This window comes from Cylas formicarius, unplaced genomic scaffold (genome assembly GCF_029955315.1).
Source record: "Cylas formicarius isolate icCylForm1 unplaced genomic scaffold, icCylForm1.1 PGA_scaffold_5__7_contigs__length_24384050, whole genome shotgun sequence".
Lineage (NCBI taxonomy): Eukaryota > Metazoa > Arthropoda > Insecta > Coleoptera > Brentidae > Cylas > Cylas formicarius.
Genome location: NW_026844341.1, coordinates 1,080,120 through 1,096,188, shown reverse-complemented (window position 1 = coordinate 1,096,188; position 16,069 = coordinate 1,080,120). Strand labels below are relative to the sequence as shown.

At 35.6% G+C, this 16,069-nt stretch overlaps 7 protein-coding genes across 9 annotated transcripts; 3 read left to right on the top strand and 4 right to left on the bottom strand.

The window, feature by feature from the left end:
• The first annotated feature begins 1,315 nt into the window (after positions 1 to 1,315).
• LOC132702414 (iron-sulfur protein NUBPL) lies at positions 1,316 to 2,591 on the top strand. Its single transcript, XM_060671004.1, has 4 exons — positions 1,316 to 1,722; positions 1,779 to 1,944; positions 1,999 to 2,183; positions 2,239 to 2,591. Exons 1-4 carry the CDS (start codon positions 1,518 to 1,520, stop codon positions 2,589 to 2,591), a joined length of 909 nt encoding a protein of 302 aa, XP_060526987.1. The 5' UTR covers positions 1,316 to 1,517.
• Positions 2,592 to 2,609: 18 nt separating this feature from the next.
• LOC132702413 (nucleoporin NDC1) lies at positions 2,610 to 4,456 on the bottom strand. The gene has a single exon (XM_060671003.1). It carries the CDS (start codon positions 4,302 to 4,304, stop codon positions 2,610 to 2,612), a length of 1,695 nt encoding a protein of 564 aa, XP_060526986.1. The 5' UTR covers positions 4,305 to 4,456.
• Positions 4,457 to 5,383: 927 nt separating this feature from the next.
• LOC132702243 (surfeit locus protein 4 homolog) lies at positions 5,384 to 7,924 on the bottom strand. Its single transcript, XM_060670774.1, has 5 exons — positions 7,742 to 7,924; positions 7,162 to 7,425; positions 6,876 to 7,106; positions 6,641 to 6,820; positions 5,384 to 5,992 (listed from the first exon to the last, which is right to left on the bottom strand). The coding sequence occupies exons 1-5, from the start codon at positions 7,790 to 7,792 to the stop codon at positions 5,906 to 5,908; spliced, it is 813 nt and encodes a 270-aa protein (XP_060526757.1). The 5' UTR covers positions 7,793 to 7,924; the 3' UTR covers positions 5,384 to 5,905.
• A 128-nt stretch (positions 7,925 to 8,052) lies between these two features.
• Positions 8,053 to 10,845, top strand: LOC132702242 (uridine-cytidine kinase). Of its 2 annotated transcripts, none has more exons than XM_060670772.1 (6): positions 8,053 to 8,295; positions 8,346 to 8,602; positions 8,654 to 8,799; positions 8,848 to 8,945; positions 9,001 to 9,049; positions 10,658 to 10,845. In XM_060670772.1, exons 1-6 carry the CDS (start codon positions 8,197 to 8,199, stop codon positions 10,822 to 10,824), a joined length of 816 nt encoding a protein of 271 aa, XP_060526755.1. In that variant the 5' UTR covers positions 8,053 to 8,196; the 3' UTR covers positions 10,825 to 10,845. The 2 variants fall into 2 exon arrangements, with proteins under 2 accessions (XP_060526755.1, XP_060526756.1); XM_060670773.1 differs by lacking the exon at positions 10,658 to 10,845 and adding an exon at positions 9,425 to 10,608.
• Positions 10,846 to 11,126: 281 nt separating this feature from the next.
• Positions 11,127 to 11,620, bottom strand: LOC132702244 (ubiquitin-like protein 5). The gene is made up of 2 exons (XM_060670775.1): positions 11,371 to 11,620; positions 11,127 to 11,266 (listed from the first exon to the last, which is right to left on the bottom strand). The coding sequence occupies exons 1-2, from the start codon at positions 11,546 to 11,548 to the stop codon at positions 11,223 to 11,225; spliced, it is 222 nt and encodes a 73-aa protein (XP_060526758.1). The 5' UTR covers positions 11,549 to 11,620; the 3' UTR covers positions 11,127 to 11,222.
• A 768-nt stretch (positions 11,621 to 12,388) lies between these two features.
• On the top strand, positions 12,389 to 13,285 carry LOC132701915 (protein NDUFAF4 homolog). Its single transcript, XM_060670217.1, has 4 exons — positions 12,389 to 12,548; positions 12,604 to 12,689; positions 12,745 to 12,967; positions 13,020 to 13,285. The coding sequence occupies exons 1-4, from the start codon at positions 12,404 to 12,406 to the stop codon at positions 13,172 to 13,174; spliced, it is 609 nt and encodes a 202-aa protein (XP_060526200.1). The 5' UTR covers positions 12,389 to 12,403; the 3' UTR covers positions 13,175 to 13,285.
• Positions 13,277 to 16,003, bottom strand: LOC132701913 (polycomb protein eed-B). Of its 2 annotated transcripts, XM_060670215.1 has the most exons (6): positions 15,417 to 16,003; positions 15,105 to 15,250; positions 14,876 to 15,047; positions 14,330 to 14,820; positions 14,046 to 14,247; positions 13,277 to 13,500 (listed from the first exon to the last, which is right to left on the bottom strand). In XM_060670215.1, the coding sequence occupies exons 1-6, from the start codon at positions 15,477 to 15,479 to the stop codon at positions 13,300 to 13,302; spliced, it is 1,275 nt and encodes a 424-aa protein (XP_060526198.1). In that variant the 5' UTR covers positions 15,480 to 16,003; the 3' UTR covers positions 13,277 to 13,299. The 2 variants fall into 2 exon arrangements, with proteins under 2 accessions (XP_060526198.1, XP_060526199.1); XM_060670216.1 differs by lacking the exon at positions 15,417 to 16,003 and having other exon boundaries at positions 15,107 to 15,233.
• Between the last annotated feature and the right edge of the window lie 66 nt (positions 16,004 to 16,069).

Below are 16,069 nucleotides of genomic sequence, written 5' to 3'. Positions count from 1 at the left end.
GGAGTGCAAAGGGGTACTGAGGAGAATGGCTGAGGAGAAGAAGATCACGTTGGTCTGGGTCCCGGGTCACACCGGTATCCGGGGCAATGAGGCAGCGGACGCCTTAGCCAGAGAGGGCTCCTCGCGTAGGGCCAGAGCCCCGCTTGAGGATCGCCCCGTCTGTGAGGCGGGGAGCTCTCGAAGCCTGTGCGAGAGACCGGGCCGCGGGGGGCTGGAGAGGCAGACGAGGCTTATGATGGATGGGCCATGGATGGGCCCGCCTTCCCTCGGACCAGGGAGCTGCTTAGACTGACCAGAAGGGAGTGTAGAGCACTGACAGGGGCCTACACAAGACATTGCAGGCTTAGGAGGCATCTTTGCTTGCTAGGCATTAGAGACGACTCGGAGTGTAGGTGGTGCATGGAAGGGGAGGAGACCCCGTATCATCTGCTCACCGAGTGCCCTGCCTTGACATGGGCAAGACTGGGAGTCTTCGGAACGGCCCTGATCGATCCGGACTCAGTGCACGGTATTGGGCTAAAGGAGTTGATGACCTTCTATAGGAGGGGCAGCACTCTAGACGCCCTCTAGAGCGGCCTGGGGCACAACGGGCCCATCTGGTGGCATAAGTGCTTGGACGCCCGCGAAGGCGCCCCCCTTTAATACCAATACCAAATACCAAATACCCCTCTTCGAAATCCTGTCTGGAAATGAGAGAATGTAACTTTGCTTTCTAGTAAATGTTCCAATAGGTTTTTAATGATTATCATTATCATTATTATTATCACCACTGTTCTATTGTACGTTGTTCTTTTTTTTGGTCAAACAAGCACAGACCATAACCAAAAGCCACAGAATACAAAAAAGATATTGCCAAGTTAACTCTAAGATACAAAATCATAATTTATCAATACCAAATGTCTCGCCGCTCCAAAACGTGGTAGATGTCCTGAAACAGTCGAATTGGTAATGCTAATTTCACAGCCATTTGATCAAATTATCCTCCCTCATTTCATTTTGAATAAAAACCAAAACTAATTTCTGATGTAGTAGGCACTACAGTACAAAGACGTTTCCATTTTATTACCACATGTTAAATCAGCAGCACTACACACGAACACTAAGATATACCTTAACAACACCCACAATAAAAATAGACACCATGACCTCTACATACACTTTACCAATCGTTACCGTTACGTATCGGGAGCGCTTTGCTATGTCCGCTGAATGAGACCAGGGACTCTCGGTAATTTGCTATTTCTGTCAATAATTTCCAATTTACTTCTTGTTAGGTTTTCACAGTAAATCCGTGTGGGTGAAACATAATTGAGCATGTGACGACGTTTTCGTTTTCATGCTTCTTTCCTGCTTTGGGCAAAAGTTTCAATATTAATTTGGAGCAAACGTTTTCGTGTTCTATGCTTTTTCGTGCTCTAGGTGCAAGTTTCAATATTGTTTAGCCCGAAAGTATTTTATTAAAAAAAAATGGATTGAAAATGTTCTAATTATTTGAGATTATTTAACATCGAGGAATCATGTTAATTAATAAAGTTTTCGGAAATGTATTAGTTTCACATACTGTCCGTAAAGTATTAGCAAAATGTTATACAGAAGGTCTAAAATCCCATCAAAAAGATTTGATGTCTAGAGGTCTACCCCATAAAAAACCTATCATAGGAGTAAAGCAAATTGTTCTCATATCCTCTGGAAAAGGTGGGGTAGGAAAATCTACAACCGCAGGTTTTTCATTGTGTGCTAATAATGTCATTGTCCCTCAAGAATTTTATTAATTTCAGTAAATCTTTCAACGGCTTTGAAGTTAGTGTATCCTAACAAAAATGTCGGTCTTCTGGATGCCGATATCTTTGGTCCCAGTATTCCACTTATGATGAATCTGCATGATACACCATTTTTAACAGAAAAAAACCTCATGGTGCCCCTAGTAAACTATGGAGTAAAATGGCACTGTTTATTTGTTAGCCAAAATATGAATATTAGTCATTGTTAATGTTTTAGCATGTCAATGGGTTTTTTGATTGAAGGAGCAACTCCAGTATTATGGAGAGGTCTAATGGTTATGCAAGCACTCGAAAAACTTATAAGACAAGTCGATTGGGGTGATATCGATTGGCTTATTGTAGATACTCCACCCGGGACTGGAGATACACATTTAAGTTTGGTACAGAATTTACCGATTTCTGGTAACTTTGAAAAAAAAATGTTTAAAATAATTTTTTAAACACAAACCTTTGTTAGGTGTTGTGTTGGTAACTACTCCTCAAACGGCAGCTCTTCAAGTAGCAAAGCGAGGGGCTGGTATGTATGATAAGTTGAATATCCCAATAATTGGGATAGTCGAAAATATGAGCCACATAACTTGCCCGACTTGCTCCAGTGACATCAAAGTTTTCGGAAATGGTACTAAGCAATTTTCCAAAGCTATAAACACGGAGATATTAGAAAGTTTTCCCTTAAACAAAGTCGTTTCCGAAGGCGTTGGTAACGGACTTCCTATAGTTTTAAATGGAAATAGTTTAGAAAGTAATTTGTACAGAAATTTAGCCAAAAAGGTTGTTAACTTTTTAAAAAATAAAGCTGCGATCGAGTAAAGCGTTTATTATACTAAATCAGCTTTTACATACAATATGAAACTGCAAGTACTGTAAAACGTCTTTAGGCAAAGACATGTCCTGAAGGTAATTCCCAAAGGTTCGGCAGATATTGAACAAACTCCGTTTCACGGCCGCTGTAACTGCCCCCTTCATTTTGCAATTGAAATCATCATAGCCCGCCACTTTTCTTGCCAACGCTGGCACCTTGTTTAATTTATCCAAGCTCTGCTTCAGGCCCACCAGGCTTGTGATAATTATGGGCAAATCTTTTTGCACAATCCCATAACGATCCTCCGCAATCGAAGCGCTCACTATGTCTGCAATTCCTTGGCTACACCAAATTATTATCTGTCCGTTTGCAAGACATCTTCTAATATTCGCCTGCGGCAGCTCTCCAAATAAAAAGTTAATCCTCAAGATAGTTTTGATTATACTCCATATGCTGTTCAATTTCTGAGCAATTTTTCCAATGAGGGGCTCAGGAAATGCAACTCGCACGGGTGATTTGGTTACAGAGATAAAATCATAATCTTGTGAATTGATTAATGCCATGTTTCTAAGATTTCTGAATCGATCAGAGGGGGCCATTGGCGTGGGAACGGTTGGAGACTTAATCCCTGCCATTTCTGGAACATCAAATGCCTTGTTCAACAATTCCGTATATTCCGCAATCAATTTTAATATATTCTCTAACAAGGAGTTCCAATTGTGGGGATGTCCACCTGGTTGAGATAGAGTAAAGAAAACCTGCCTTCTTGTAGATGAAAATTCGGCCAGTAAGTGTAAATCAAGACATGCCAGATTTTGTACTATCGGCAAATCGAAATTTACAATGCTCTCTTGAAGAGTTAAACTACCTGACTGCTCTTTCAACAGTGGGAATTCCACAGGCTCTGTTAAAAACAAATTGAAGAAGAATCTCATCAAGTTCATAGTAAAGTAGTATAAGGCACTAAAGTACCACAATTCAACATAGATATAGGCCGCTGGGTGTTCTTGTGAAGGAAAAAAATTAAACAAGTGTCGGAATCCTGAGCTGAATTCTTCACCTCTAATGTAATATAAAATAGAAAAATATAAAGCAGGCCAAAACGATAATAAAATTGACTCTCTCAGGAGCAACCTCAATTGGGAGGTGAATTGTAACAATTTTCTCTGTTGTATGACTGGAAATGTTAAGTTTTTTTCTGCAATATAAACTTTAATGAAAAAATATAATCCGGTCCACAAGCCGCTGGATATTAGAAAAAAAGAACTTTCATTTAAACATACTCTGTTCCCATTGCAAGCTTGAATTAAGTTTTGGTGTCTGCCACCCGAAATCGACAACATCAACCATATTAGGAGGGCTCCAACAATAATATGCAACAACAGAAGCACCCAATTCCTCATCGAAAATGTCACAACAAATTTCTGAAATCTCGTTGAACAGTACGACGACTTTATTACATAGTCTTTGGCGCAAATCATACTTTGTGCGAATATGATCGCCAAAAAAGGTATTAAAAAAATTAAGGTACTGAAAGAAATAAGAGTTTTCCCACTCAACATCAACCATTCCCATGGATGAAAAATGTTTGAATTCACTGCAACTATGTACAAAATCAAAATGACTATTTGCGACACTACACTACACGTTACTGCGTACGTTAATTTTCTTAGAAGCAAGTCTTTATGGGTAAACTTGTGCACGTCTTGGTTACAATTCATGATGTTTCTAGCTGAATGTTCTGGTGAATTGAATTCGATCTTAGTCTATTTGTAGATTGATAATTGCGGTTTTTTGTACTTCCATGTATTTAATTTCAATACTAAGATCTGTTTTTCGCCGGCTTCGTGTAATATTTCCGTTGATGCATATTTCGTCATATATCTTCTTTTGTTATGTACAGGTCGTCCGCCATGGTCATTCGCCCATTAACGAGCTCGTCGAGATTTTAAGTCGTTAATCTACACTTATCTAAATTAACTCTCCGTGATCTTTATTGCGTTGTGCGTTATTGTGGGTTGCTAACATATAGCCACTAGAAATATAGAGGAACTGCGTATGCTGATAATACATAAACTTATGAAGCAACCATAAAATTTTTAGGAGTAGGTCCATTCAACATACGCATGCGCGAGATTAAAAAAATCTTATTTTAATCAACAACTTTGCGGTATTCGTCAAAAAGTTTGGATGCAGCAGCATTTTCTCAAAATACATCCAGATTCCATTAAATCTTCAGGCTGAAGAGAGTTAAGGGTGTGGATATCGGTGTTTGGAAAGAAAATGGCACAAGCTGCAGGTTAGTGGGTAAAATATAGAGGCAGACGCGCTACGAAAATATTATTTCCCACTGCGGCGCATCAGTTTTTATCATAGTAGGGCCACTATCACTCTCGTATCTAATAGCTCTATTGCTGCTAACGAATACTCATATTCGAACAGGAATGATAAACTGGAGAATAGTGACATAGTCATATAGAAATTATGTTAACGTTGCTTAATCCCTCCCTGACAAGTTTTATGAATTATTGATATAGGGGGATCAAATCGTTTAGCCTTATGAGACTGTCATATTCGCGTTTAATAGGTAGAAAATTAAGTTTTTATTGCAAAAATTGAATCTTATTTACCAAACGTATGGAGTAATACCAAATCTTTGGCTTGATGGGCGTAGTAGTTTAGTATTCGATTTTTTTGTTGGTTAACCCAGGTTAAAATAGTTATGTTTACGAGTTGTTTTTCAAGCAAATATATCATTCTCATAAAACTTTATGGTGGTATTCAAAGTTTTCAAACCGTATTTCTAGCAAAAAATATGTATTTATTAGTTGTCAAATAATCAGTGTGATACAGTTCCTCTTCGCGCATTTTAACATAAAAATGGAAGATAAATATTTTGAGCTTATAGGTAGGACATATTTCGGGAGTCAAATGCTCCTTTCCATGATTAATTCTTGAGAAACATCTCGGTGGTCAATCTTAACAGCAACATTATACTTATCTACATAAAATATATATACAATTTGCAAAAAAAGTAAAATAAAATCTAAACATTGCAGTTTTGAATGTATAAAAACAAATGGGTACCAGTTTTTGCATCAAAGCCCAATGAAAAGTACTCAAAAAAATTTAAATAACCATTAAGCAATTCAAAAAAACTGATACCCGCTATTATCACTCACGCTCTGACCACATAACCCAATTTCAATAAAAAAGTCTATCTCATAAATAAAGTACAATACAACAGTCATGTGACATAAAAAAAAGTGGGAGTCGTGAAAATAACTAATTCTATTTTTGTGACACCATATATTATGCCCTGTTACCACTTCTTTTTGTGCTCATCCATCGATACCCCACCAGGGCCTAAATAAACTATCATTAGGAGACCTCCTATTACTGATAAAGTCTGAAACAACACAAATAAAATTAACTGTGAACTATTTGACAGCCGCGCACATTAATATGCTCTTAGATTTTTGACAGTTTAGCTACGTCAACTGAAAACAGTCTTGGCTAGGAATGTTTACTTGGTGTTGCTTGGGGTTATGCAATTTTAAAAATATTTGCCACAAAAAGCTAGTTAATTAAATTAAAAGAAAGGATAACTGTTCCAATAATGAATTCAAATCAAAGATCCAATTATACATATAAATCGGTTTTCCGCAACTTTCTAATATGCAGCTGACATTTTCCAGACCAAAATAGGTTCAATTTAATATGAAAAAATTAGTATTCACGATTTATTCATAGGTATAAAATACTCTTGATATTTAAATGACTATTAAAAGAATTGTTCAATGTCTCACGTTCACAAATAAAGTTAAAAATTCACACTTGACCTAGAGGATTTTTTTTTGTGAAACTATGCTTTAAAATTAAATCAAAGTTACAGTTAAATAAAATGATGTAATTGAAACAAATTTATTAATATTTGGTAGTTATTATTTTTGAGGTCTCTAAATAAAGACAAATGAGCAACTTTTTCAACAACATATGAATTAGAAACAACCTGCAATCTAAAATTGTATAATCATATTATTTAAGAAAAACATACCTGAAAGAAGTCATATTTGAGGAAGTCTCGGAGAGGTTTGTAATCTGGCACAGTCCACCAAGCATTGTGGTAGAAGTTCAGCAATGTCAAAAGAACTACTAAAATCAGTGCTGACAATTTTGTCTTGTATCCTACTGTTACTAACACCATCAGTGCAGACCCCAAAAGATCTTGAAGGATCTAAAACAAATCAAGTTTTTTAAGAGTCAACGGTGTCAAAATCCATTTTTTTTACCTGCAGGAAACTAAATTCAAACCTAAGCAATGTGACAAACATAAAAGCAAGGAGCACTCTTCCAGCAAATTGTAAATAGTTTTTGGGCTTGTTGTCTCCTAATGAGGGAACCCCTGCAAACAGACTCTTTGCTTCTCCTCTACTCTCTGCCAAAACCAAGAGCAATGCTCCGACTAAAGCTAAGTTCCTCAAAAGAAACTGTAAATCCCAAAGGATGCTATATGCCAATGTCTGAAAAGTGTTGTACAAGCATAGTATCAAGGAAAATATTTTCTTTCGCTCTTACCTGTAAAACGACGATAAAAAACAAAATGCTGCACCCAATATTCACTCTATACCTAACTATAACCATTGCACAGCCACCCAATTGGAAAATAAGGTTTATAAGAACAAAGACTGTGGCCAAAAACTTCCCACATCCCCAAGACATGTCCATATACTCCCTTTGTTCGTTCCATTGTACCCACATTCTCAAACCGTCCTCAAAAAATGTTGATATTAAACACAATCTTGCTAATGTCGGCAAGATGTGCTTCAATTTTCTTTGAACCTAAAACCAAAATGAAAGTTTTCAAAGTATTTTGAGGTTGGGATTTTAAAAGAAATTATACTATAATACTGATATTTGCAACAAAAATGCCAATTCAGATAAAAAAAAACATATGGTTCGGGCAATTTCAAATTTATTGTTTTAAGAAATAAACTTTCCCAAATTTTCATTATGTGAAAGTTTCAAAAACCCGTTGGATTGTTGGCCAGAAAAATTATCAGGCTGACGTGTGACAAGCGATTTTAAGTTTCATTTATTTAATAATCCGAGAGAATGACAAAATGAATCAACTAGTTATTTTTCCATTGTTAATTACCTGATCCGCTATATCCTCGGCCTGGGAAATGTACTCCTTCTGTATGTTCATTTTTGTAAAATGAGAACAACCTCCACGCAATCACTTAATTTTTGGACGAACCGAAAGAACCAAAATCAAAAACAACCTAAGCTCCACATATGCGTTGTCAAATTTAAGAACAGCCTTCTTCTTTTTTTCATCTTTTGGGCAAAAGCTTTTTAGCATTCGAATAACTTTTGACAGATGATGAATGGAATAAAACGGAAATGTCTTACCCAACAGGAATGCGTCAAAGACTAATAATCACAATGACGTCCATGCCCACCCGTGTGTCTCATGTTACTATTAGTATTAAGACCCGCCCCTTAACCCTTTAGTTCACAAGAACACTTCCGTGACGGCCTGTGGTTTGTCATCATAACCTCAAAGTTCGGAAATAAAAATAAAACTTATATTATCGATTAATTTACGCAATGAGCGATTCCAAAGTTCCAGGCGCACAAAAAATGAACGGGACTGAAACGAAAACCCCCTTTTTAATAGGCGTAGCTGGGGGTACGGCCAGTGGCAAGGTGAAAATTTAGCAAATAAAAGCCATTTAAATAATGTATTTCCATTGTAGAGCACAGTCTGCAAGAGAATAATGGAGAAACTAGGTCAAGTGGCTGTTGATGATAAACAAAGACAGGTCGTTTGTTTATCGCAGGATAGTTTTTATAGAGAATTGACTCCAACAGAGATTGCCAAAGCCGAGAAGGGGCAGTTTAATTTTGATCATCCTGATGCCTTTAATGAAGCACTGATGAGAGATACACTAATCGATATTTTAGCTGGCAAAATCATACACATTTCGGCCTATGACTATAGGAATCATTCATTGTAAGAATGTAATTGATGGGGAAGAGTTACAGGTCTGATGTTGAATTTTAGGAGCAAAGATCAAGTTTTAACAATATATCCAGCAGATGTGGTGCTATTTGAGGGAATATTGGTATTCTATTTTCCAGAAGTAAGGAAACTGTTTCACATGAAGTTATTTGTCGACACTGATTCAGACACAAGACTTGCAAGAAGAGGTGTGTGAATCATTTTTGCAATATATATTTTATGCAATACCGTTTCAGTTCCAAGGGACATTAATGAGAGAGGAAGGGATCTGGAGCAAGTTTTAAACCAGTACATGAATTTTGTGAAGCCTGCATTTGAGGAATTTTGTTCACCAGTTAGTAGTCTATATTTATTGTTATATAACATATTTAACCCATTTTTTGTTTTAGACTAAAAAGTTTGCAGATGTTATAATCCCCAGGGGCGCAGATAACTATGGTAAGTTAAATGTTAATTATTATAATTCTCTCCTTTATTTAATTTTGTGGGCTATTGGGACAAATAGCCACTGCAATTGTAATTTTTAATTTTAAAAGTACTATAAATATTCACATGTTAAGATCTACAAATCATTCACTTCATTCAGAAGTAATTTCTGATATTGCATTAATATATGCGTGTCCTTTAATAGTTGGGAATGATGGTAGATTCCTTTTATTCAGGTCTAAGTTTTTAAGAAGAAATTGGCTTCAACTTTTTGCAAATTTTTCAAATAATACTTTCTTGTTCCCATTGGTTGAAAAAAATTTATTAGTAATAATGTTTGGGGTGTGAGGTTCTGGCAACTCATGTATTTTGTTTTATCTTTTGCAGTGGCTATTGACCTAATCGTTCACCACATCAAGGACATTTTGCAAGGCCGAAAGAAAGGATATTGCTTTTTTGTGGCATCACCACAAGGAATTTAAAGGGTGGAGAGTGGACGTTAAGATTATTATTAATTATATGATCCCGATTGGCTTTATCAAGAAATTGCCATTTTATGAGCACTTAGAAAACTGATTTTCGGGTATTGATTTCCTTGACTGGGAGCATTGTTAATATAAAATTTAATTATGTGCGTGTTGTATGTAATTGTGATACATAATCTGCAACTGAAAATTATGGGATTCTTTTTAGGCTGTGTGGACTAGCGGTTTTAGGCGGTTAGAAAATTTATGGTAAAAATGTTACCATAAAATTCTTAAAATGTTGATTAACCAATCCATTCCCAAACACATTAATTTTTCTATTAGAAGTAGAAAACATCTCAGTATTGAAACTACGATATATTTAATATACGTTCCATAAATAATTTCCCTTATTTAAAGCGTATAAAAATTACAATTTAAAAATATTCAACCATAATTTTTTTTTTTAAGTTGAAATAATTACCAAACTTGTGTGCTCTCAAATGGTCAAGGTAATCACTATTTTCGCTTCTTCAACAAGCAAATTGCTTTTCTGATGCAAAATTTGTTACCTATTTCCACAATTAAAATTTGAAGAATTATTATTTTTCCAATAAATTGAAAATTAGGTTGCTTCTTTGCTAAATCATCTCATCTTACTATGTTATGTAAAATCCGTCAAAAATAAACCAGTTTCATATGTAACAAAATAAAATTCTACCAGAAATTAGCACACAATTACTCTTGGTTTATGCTAAAAATTAATATTTCGATTTTTAACGGTTTTAGATTTTGTCTGATAATGGCAAAAAGTTAAACCTCCCAAGAAAACAAAAATGTCTTTGACACAGTTTAATTTTAATAATTGAATTTATGGGTTTGTGATATTAGAATTTTCTACATTTATCAGAGTTGCAATTTTAAGCCAGTATTACATATATGATGTAATTTAATGGTCCACAACTGATTCAATTTAACATATTAATAGTTTTTTACTTTTATACAATTTTTGAAATCAGTTAAGTCAAGAACAAAACCAGTGTATCAGTGTTAAAATTTTATGATAGTATAATAAATGCATGATAGCATTCTTGGTTTTTTATTTGCATTTTTGAAAATTTTATTTTATGATTATGAATAAATGGTTTACTTTTAGTCGCCATCGATTTAATCGTGCAACATATCAGAGAAATTTTATCGAGCAAGCCGAGGACATCAGAGGAGAGGATCATAAAGTCGGCCACTCTTGTACCATCACCAAATCAATCACCAACAAAGAGAATCGGGCTAAACAGTGAAGGGTTATTTAAAAGACCCCATTAAGGCAATTGAGTTGAGTTTTACTAGAAGCGCAATAATGATTTTAGTTTCATATTTATCAATTCGAGATGATTCTCATTTGTTTGGGGGCATATACAACATGACTTTCATACTATCTTCACCAATTTTTATTTACCAAACACTAGAGCCGGAATTTTGCTTTAATATTTTTGTGGCAACTAGCGCCATTCTGTTTATTTAATATTTTAATGTGTTTGTGATATTTTTGCCAAATGTTATTGTTTTGTTTATATTTATTTCGTTAAACTTGCCAAACAAGGCTTTGTTGAATAAATTTTACTTACCTATTCCAAAAGTATTTATTTAAAATTATCTTAAATAATGATAATATAGTTTAAAAGTACATCAATATTTTTCCTTGCGGGATATTGTAAGATTACTCATTGGTAGTACAGTTCTATGTTCATACCATCATGAATTTCATCTGTATATAAAAGTTAAGAAAATGTATCACCCTTATCAAATATGCTGAAATTTAAATAGATTTTTTTTATATTAAAGTGAAAAATAAACCAACGAAAAGGATACAATCTTGGAGTTGGATGTGGTCTTTGAAAACGGTGTACCATTTCTTTAAAACGATTTTATCCCATCTTGTCCCTGTTTGCGCTGCTATTAGTTTTTTCAGATCTCCTATCGTATCATCTGGGTTGCATTTTACCCGAACCTTTTTGCCAAGCCTATCATTACAGGTAATTTCGATCATTTTTGATAATAAACTCAACCGATCTCAGAACCTATAAATTGGATATGAGTTGGAATTAGAATTCAGGACCAATAACAGCTTATTTCTAACAATTTACGTATTTTTGGGCAAATTAATTAAGGGTACTCGCCCATTGCCGACATCCGTCAAGGATTGTATTTTGTAACCCATTAACCAAGAAATCTCACTGCTTTTTTTGATCCCATAGAAAAGAAGAACCTACTTAATTTCAACGAATATTCCTTATAGTCTTGGTTAACCGAATGTAAGGAGAACCTAAATTTAAGGAAATCTGAGGGATTCTGTCGTGAACATTGCACATAGCGGTTTAACCTCTGCTCGCTCCTGATAGCATCCTTCATAATCATCCCAAAAACCTTGATATCGGTCTCTATTATGTGTTATTTAGTTTCCCAAGTGTTTAGTGAAAGTTTTAAAGTGTGTAATCGGTGTCGGGCCTGCTGTTTTTGTCCACTACGCCGGTTGAAGGCCGGATAGGCTCGGATAGCCCAAGGTGAAAGCTGGGGAGGCTGTTTTTTACTATCGGTCAAAGTACTTTTTTGTAAGTTAAGAACAAATAAAGAAGGTGTTAACAACCCTGGCTAACCGGCATGTTGAATAACTCGCGCGGTCCTAGTGGAATAAAGAATTTTTATGCTATAAAGTACTACCGATTAACTTAGCTGTTTTATTTTGAAAACCCGATCCACGGACATGTCAGCATCTTTTAGGAATTTTGAATAGTATTACCAATTTTCCTAAGCTGGCCGAATGATCTCAAGTAAGCATGGCCATTAGGAAGTAAGGAAGAAGAAGAAAAAGAAAATAATCTGACATAACCCCACAGTAAGGAAAATGGGAAAGGTGCTATCTTCGATAAAACATCCCTTCAGAAATTTCAATTTAGAAAGTAGAGCCCATAAAGTAATATCTCAACCGAAACCAAAACCGGCACCCAAACATACCAGAGATCAAATCGAGATCGAGCGACTTATTAAGGGTATCATCATGGGCATCATGAATGCTTTCACAGTTGGATAACATACTGGTTTTAGAATATTCAGACGTATATCACGCGAGTCTCAAGAAAAATGCACTTTTGGATGAGCGACTAAAGGACGTTTTCGTTGTGGCGGATGATGTAAATGTTCATACAAAATCTCATCTCTTTCCAGTACAATAGCAATATCTTTTAGCCCCCTCCAATAATTCAGCCACAAAATCCTAGCAGGCCGTTGCCGTCTGACAGATCCCCCTCTGAGCCTAATTTGTTTGGAATAAAGGAGCCTGACATTATCCCAAAAGGAAAAACTACTTTGCGGAATGCCCTGCAGTTCTTAGGTAAACATCAGGGGGACCCTAACAATTATACAGCAGAACGCATTGCGAACGATTATTGTTTACCTGAACATGTTGTCAGTATGTAAATGTAAGTTGATCTAACACAGATCCTTAAAAAAATATTTTACAGAAAATTTGTTGATGTACTACAGAGTGTTTGAATTATATGTGCCAGAACAGCTCAAGGGCAATGCAAAATTTGCCAAAGCTAGTATTCCCAAAGTTTATATTATTCATGACATCAAGAAGCTGCCTTCCGGGAATCTCAAAAAGGACGAAACCTGACATTGATGCTGAACGAGGTAATCAAATTTTTAAATGAGTTTTACAAAGTGTAGAGTATTTATTGTAAACAATGACGCTAATAAAGTATAGACAGTATACCGTTTAGAAATACATATTGTATTCATTTAAGCGATTTTATCCCACCTCCAGATGGTTCCATCATCGCAAACATACAAAAGTATATTGGCATTGCGACTTAAAGTTGTCTGACGTATCGCGGTGGTACATCGAGTATGTTGTAAAGTATAGCATTTCGTGTGGGCAGGATCGACCACGTCTAGGTCCCATACAAAAACCTTACCGGTTTGATTTCCCAGAGCTAAAATCTGCAATAAATATAGAAAAATATATAAAGAAAAACTACCTCTTAAAAATACTTTTTGTGCTGATAACTAATTAATGTTTAAACTGGCTAAATTCTGTCAAATTTTTGTAATGTATGTAATTTAATTTTTTTGATGTTCGACATGATGCAATTTTTTGAAGCGAAATGAGCTTAATAATTTTGGTTTTAAAAGGTTCTTTAAATTTTGATGATAATAATCGATACTTTGTAAGTATCATTGTTTCTACTGCGCATATAATAACGTGGGTCTATAAGGAAAATCCATACTCCAATACTAAAAAGACAAATTTCTCAAAACTAATTTCTGTGCAATTCTCTCTTAGATTAAGTGATTAAAAACAAACGCATCGACATGGGATAAATTGAACCTTTACATATGGAACTCCTGTGGAACTCGCTGATTTGCACAATACTTTCACAATTTTTACCATAGTGGTTAACCCATCGGAAAGTTGTTGTTTAAAATGTGTTTAAGAAGCTGTTAGGTACAAATAAAAATATATCCCAGAGGCTTAGAAGCACTACCTTTTGCCAAAAATCCATAGCGAACCTCACAAACCATATCTCGCACTCTTTGTATTCAAATCTATGAATTATGGTGGAAGTTGTTTCGCCCTTTCGCAGCTGCTCATCCTCTAAACGCCCCGGTTTCCAACACACTATACAATTTTCGCATGACTTGCTAAGCAAAAAGTCACCAAACCATTTGACGCAATCAACATAGTTCCTTGAACAATTAAAAGAGTTAAAACTCAAAAAAAATAGCAATTTTTTATGCAAAAGTAAGAAGCAAGGCAAAAGTCACCCACCTATGGATATCTCTGGTTGAAAAATCAGGAAAATGTTCCTTCAGGGTATCGAAAGGACGAGAATTCCGATTCGAGTTCCAATTATATGACTGCCTTACGGCCTCCTTCATCAATTCTTTGTCTAATCTCCATAATTTAAGAGAATGGTCCATACCGCATGACATAATTCGATTACCCATTAGATCGAAGTCCGCACTGAGTACTTCATCCCTGTGTCCCTCTACTCCACCAAAAATGGCTATACAAACGTCCGATTTAATATTCCATAACCTCAATGAATGGTCTTTTGAAACAGAAAGCAATAAGTTTGGATCTCTGGGGTGAAATTTTAGTTCATTTATGGCATGCCCATGACCAATGTAATGTCGGATGCAACTCATAGCAGCAGGGCTTAGTATCCGAACAACACCCCTAGAACCTGCCACAGCCAAAAGCGGTTTGCCAAGATCTTCTTCGTATGACCAAGCACATGTATAAAAGTTCTCATCTAGCTACAGAAAAGAAAAATATAATGTCAACTCAAAATATTTCACAACTGTAACCCACATCAGGATCTGCATAGCACTGAACAAGTTTAATTCCATTTCCTTCAGGACATTCATAAATTGTAACCCTGTTACTACCAACAGCAGCAAAAACCAGCGGTTGTCCTTCCTTCAGATGATGATTAAATTGGGCACCAAAAAGAGGCTGCCCATGGTCTTCTTTAATGCTACACCTAAAAATTGACAATTTAAGAGTCAAATTTTCAAAACAGAAAAATTGCAAATCTCACACATATTTATAAATGGGCTTTGGTATTTTGGGGACGTTGCTTAATTTCTTTTTCCCAGCACGACCTTTCCGTGTCCTATTGGTGGGTGTAGCACTGCGGGAGGTATTGTCGGTAGTAGAGGTGCTCCCGATGCTGGAAGTCTCATCCTACAATACTTCTAATCAGTAAACATTTATTTTGTCTGTCCTGTTCGGGTCAGACAACAAAAACAAATCCTGTCCCCAAACGGGCCTAGTAGATATATCAACTACGTTGAATGCTGGATTATTTAAAATAGACAAACAATTTTTAGTTAAAAATAATATGTTTTACCCCGTCATCTCCAGATTCTTCAGTAAGGTTGGCTTCGTTTCCGGTTTTAAATTTGTCTTTCATATCGAATTTTATTTCGGCCGTTTTTTCCACAATGACTTAACTTTTGAGAAAGTAATAGAAGGCGCCAAATATTTTAAGGATAGTTAGACAAAAGGCAATTTTTGACTATTATCTTCTTAATTCTTTATTTATTTTTTCATAGGTTGTCAGGAACATTCGGCCAATAATCAACAAAAACCGATCCCAAACAAGGATCGCAAGATTATATATTCATATATTCGACTGAAATTTATCAAAAATGTAACACTAATCGATAGAATTAGATTCAAAATGCCTAGATATATAAATATGGAATATAGAACAATCTGTTATCTATTATTTACTTCTTTACCGCACTTCAAAACAACGTTGGTGCAACGTTTGGTAGTTTGGTGTTACTTCTTTGAACGTTTACAATGCCTCGACCCAAATGCAGAGACTGCTAATGAGACATTGAATTATTGAAGAAATTATTAAATAATTAACAAATATAAATACAAATATTGGGTTAAGTATATCATCCAACAGCCAAACTCGTGGTACTAACTAACGTATGCAATCGAAAACTGTTGTCAAAAGAGTTGATTCCTGATCGTAACCGCAGACGTCAT

Excerpts from the sequence above, each read along its gene's own strand:
- LOC132702414 (XM_060671004.1), top strand. The coding sequence starts at position 1,518 with ATGTTAATTAATAAAGTTTTCGGAAATGTATTAGTTTCACATACTGTC. Across the intron at positions 1,945-1,998 it reads GTAAACTATGGAGTAAAATG|CATGTCAATGGGTTTTTTGA; the intron begins GCACTGTTTATT and ends TTAATGTTTTAG. Across the intron at positions 2,184-2,238 it reads ACAGAATTTACCGATTTCTG|GTGTTGTGTTGGTAACTACT; the intron begins GTAACTTTGAAA and ends AACCTTTGTTAG.
- LOC132702413 (XM_060671003.1), bottom strand. The coding sequence starts at position 4,304 with ATGAATTGTAACCAAGACGTGCACAAGTTTACCCATAAAGACTTGCTT.
- LOC132702243 (XM_060670774.1), bottom strand. The coding sequence starts at position 7,792 with ATGAACATACAGAAGGAGTACATTTCCCAGGCCGAGGATATAGCGGAT. Across the intron at positions 6,821-6,875 it reads TTGAATTTAGTTTCCTGCAG|ATCCTTCAAGATCTTTTGGG; the intron begins GTAAAAAAAATG and ends GATTTGTTTTAG. Across the intron at positions 5,993-6,640 it reads TCAAATATGACTTCTTTCAG|ACTTTATCAGTAATAGGAGG; the intron begins GTATGTTTTTCT and ends GTGTTGTTTCAG.
- LOC132702242 (XM_060670772.1), top strand. The coding sequence starts at position 8,197 with ATGAGCGATTCCAAAGTTCCAGGCGCACAAAAAATGAACGGGACTGAA. Across the intron at positions 8,603-8,653 it reads GACTATAGGAATCATTCATT|GAGCAAAGATCAAGTTTTAA; the intron begins GTAAGAATGTAA and ends GTTGAATTTTAG. Across the intron at positions 9,050-10,657 it reads CAGGGGCGCAGATAACTATG|TCGCCATCGATTTAATCGTG; the intron begins GTAAGTTAAATG and ends GTTTACTTTTAG.
- LOC132702244 (XM_060670775.1), bottom strand. The coding sequence starts at position 11,548 with ATGATCGAAATTACCTGTAATGATAGGCTTGGCAAAAAGGTTCGGGTA. Across the intron at positions 11,267-11,370 it reads CCACATCCAACTCCAAGATT|ATGAAATTCATGATGGTATG; the intron begins GTATCCTTTTCG and ends TTTTATATACAG.
- LOC132701915 (XM_060670217.1), top strand. The coding sequence starts at position 12,404 with ATGGGAAAGGTGCTATCTTCGATAAAACATCCCTTCAGAAATTTCAAT. Across the intron at positions 12,549-12,603 it reads GATCGAGCGACTTATTAAGG|AATATTCAGACGTATATCAC; the intron begins GTATCATCATGG and ends TACTGGTTTTAG. Across the intron at positions 12,690-12,744 it reads TTTTCGTTGTGGCGGATGAT|CCCCCTCCAATAATTCAGCC; the intron begins GTAAATGTTCAT and ends AATATCTTTTAG.
- LOC132701913 (XM_060670215.1), bottom strand. The coding sequence starts at position 15,479 with ATGAAAGACAAATTTAAAACCGGAAACGAAGCCAACCTTACTGAAGAA. Across the intron at positions 14,248-14,329 it reads TCAACCAGAGATATCCATAG|GAACTATGTTGATTGCGTCA; the intron begins GTGGGTGACTTT and ends TAATTGTTCAAG. Across the intron at positions 13,501-14,045 it reads CTATGGATTTTTGGCAAAAG|ATTTTAGCTCTGGGAAATCA; the intron begins GTAGTGCTTCTA and ends TATTTATTGCAG.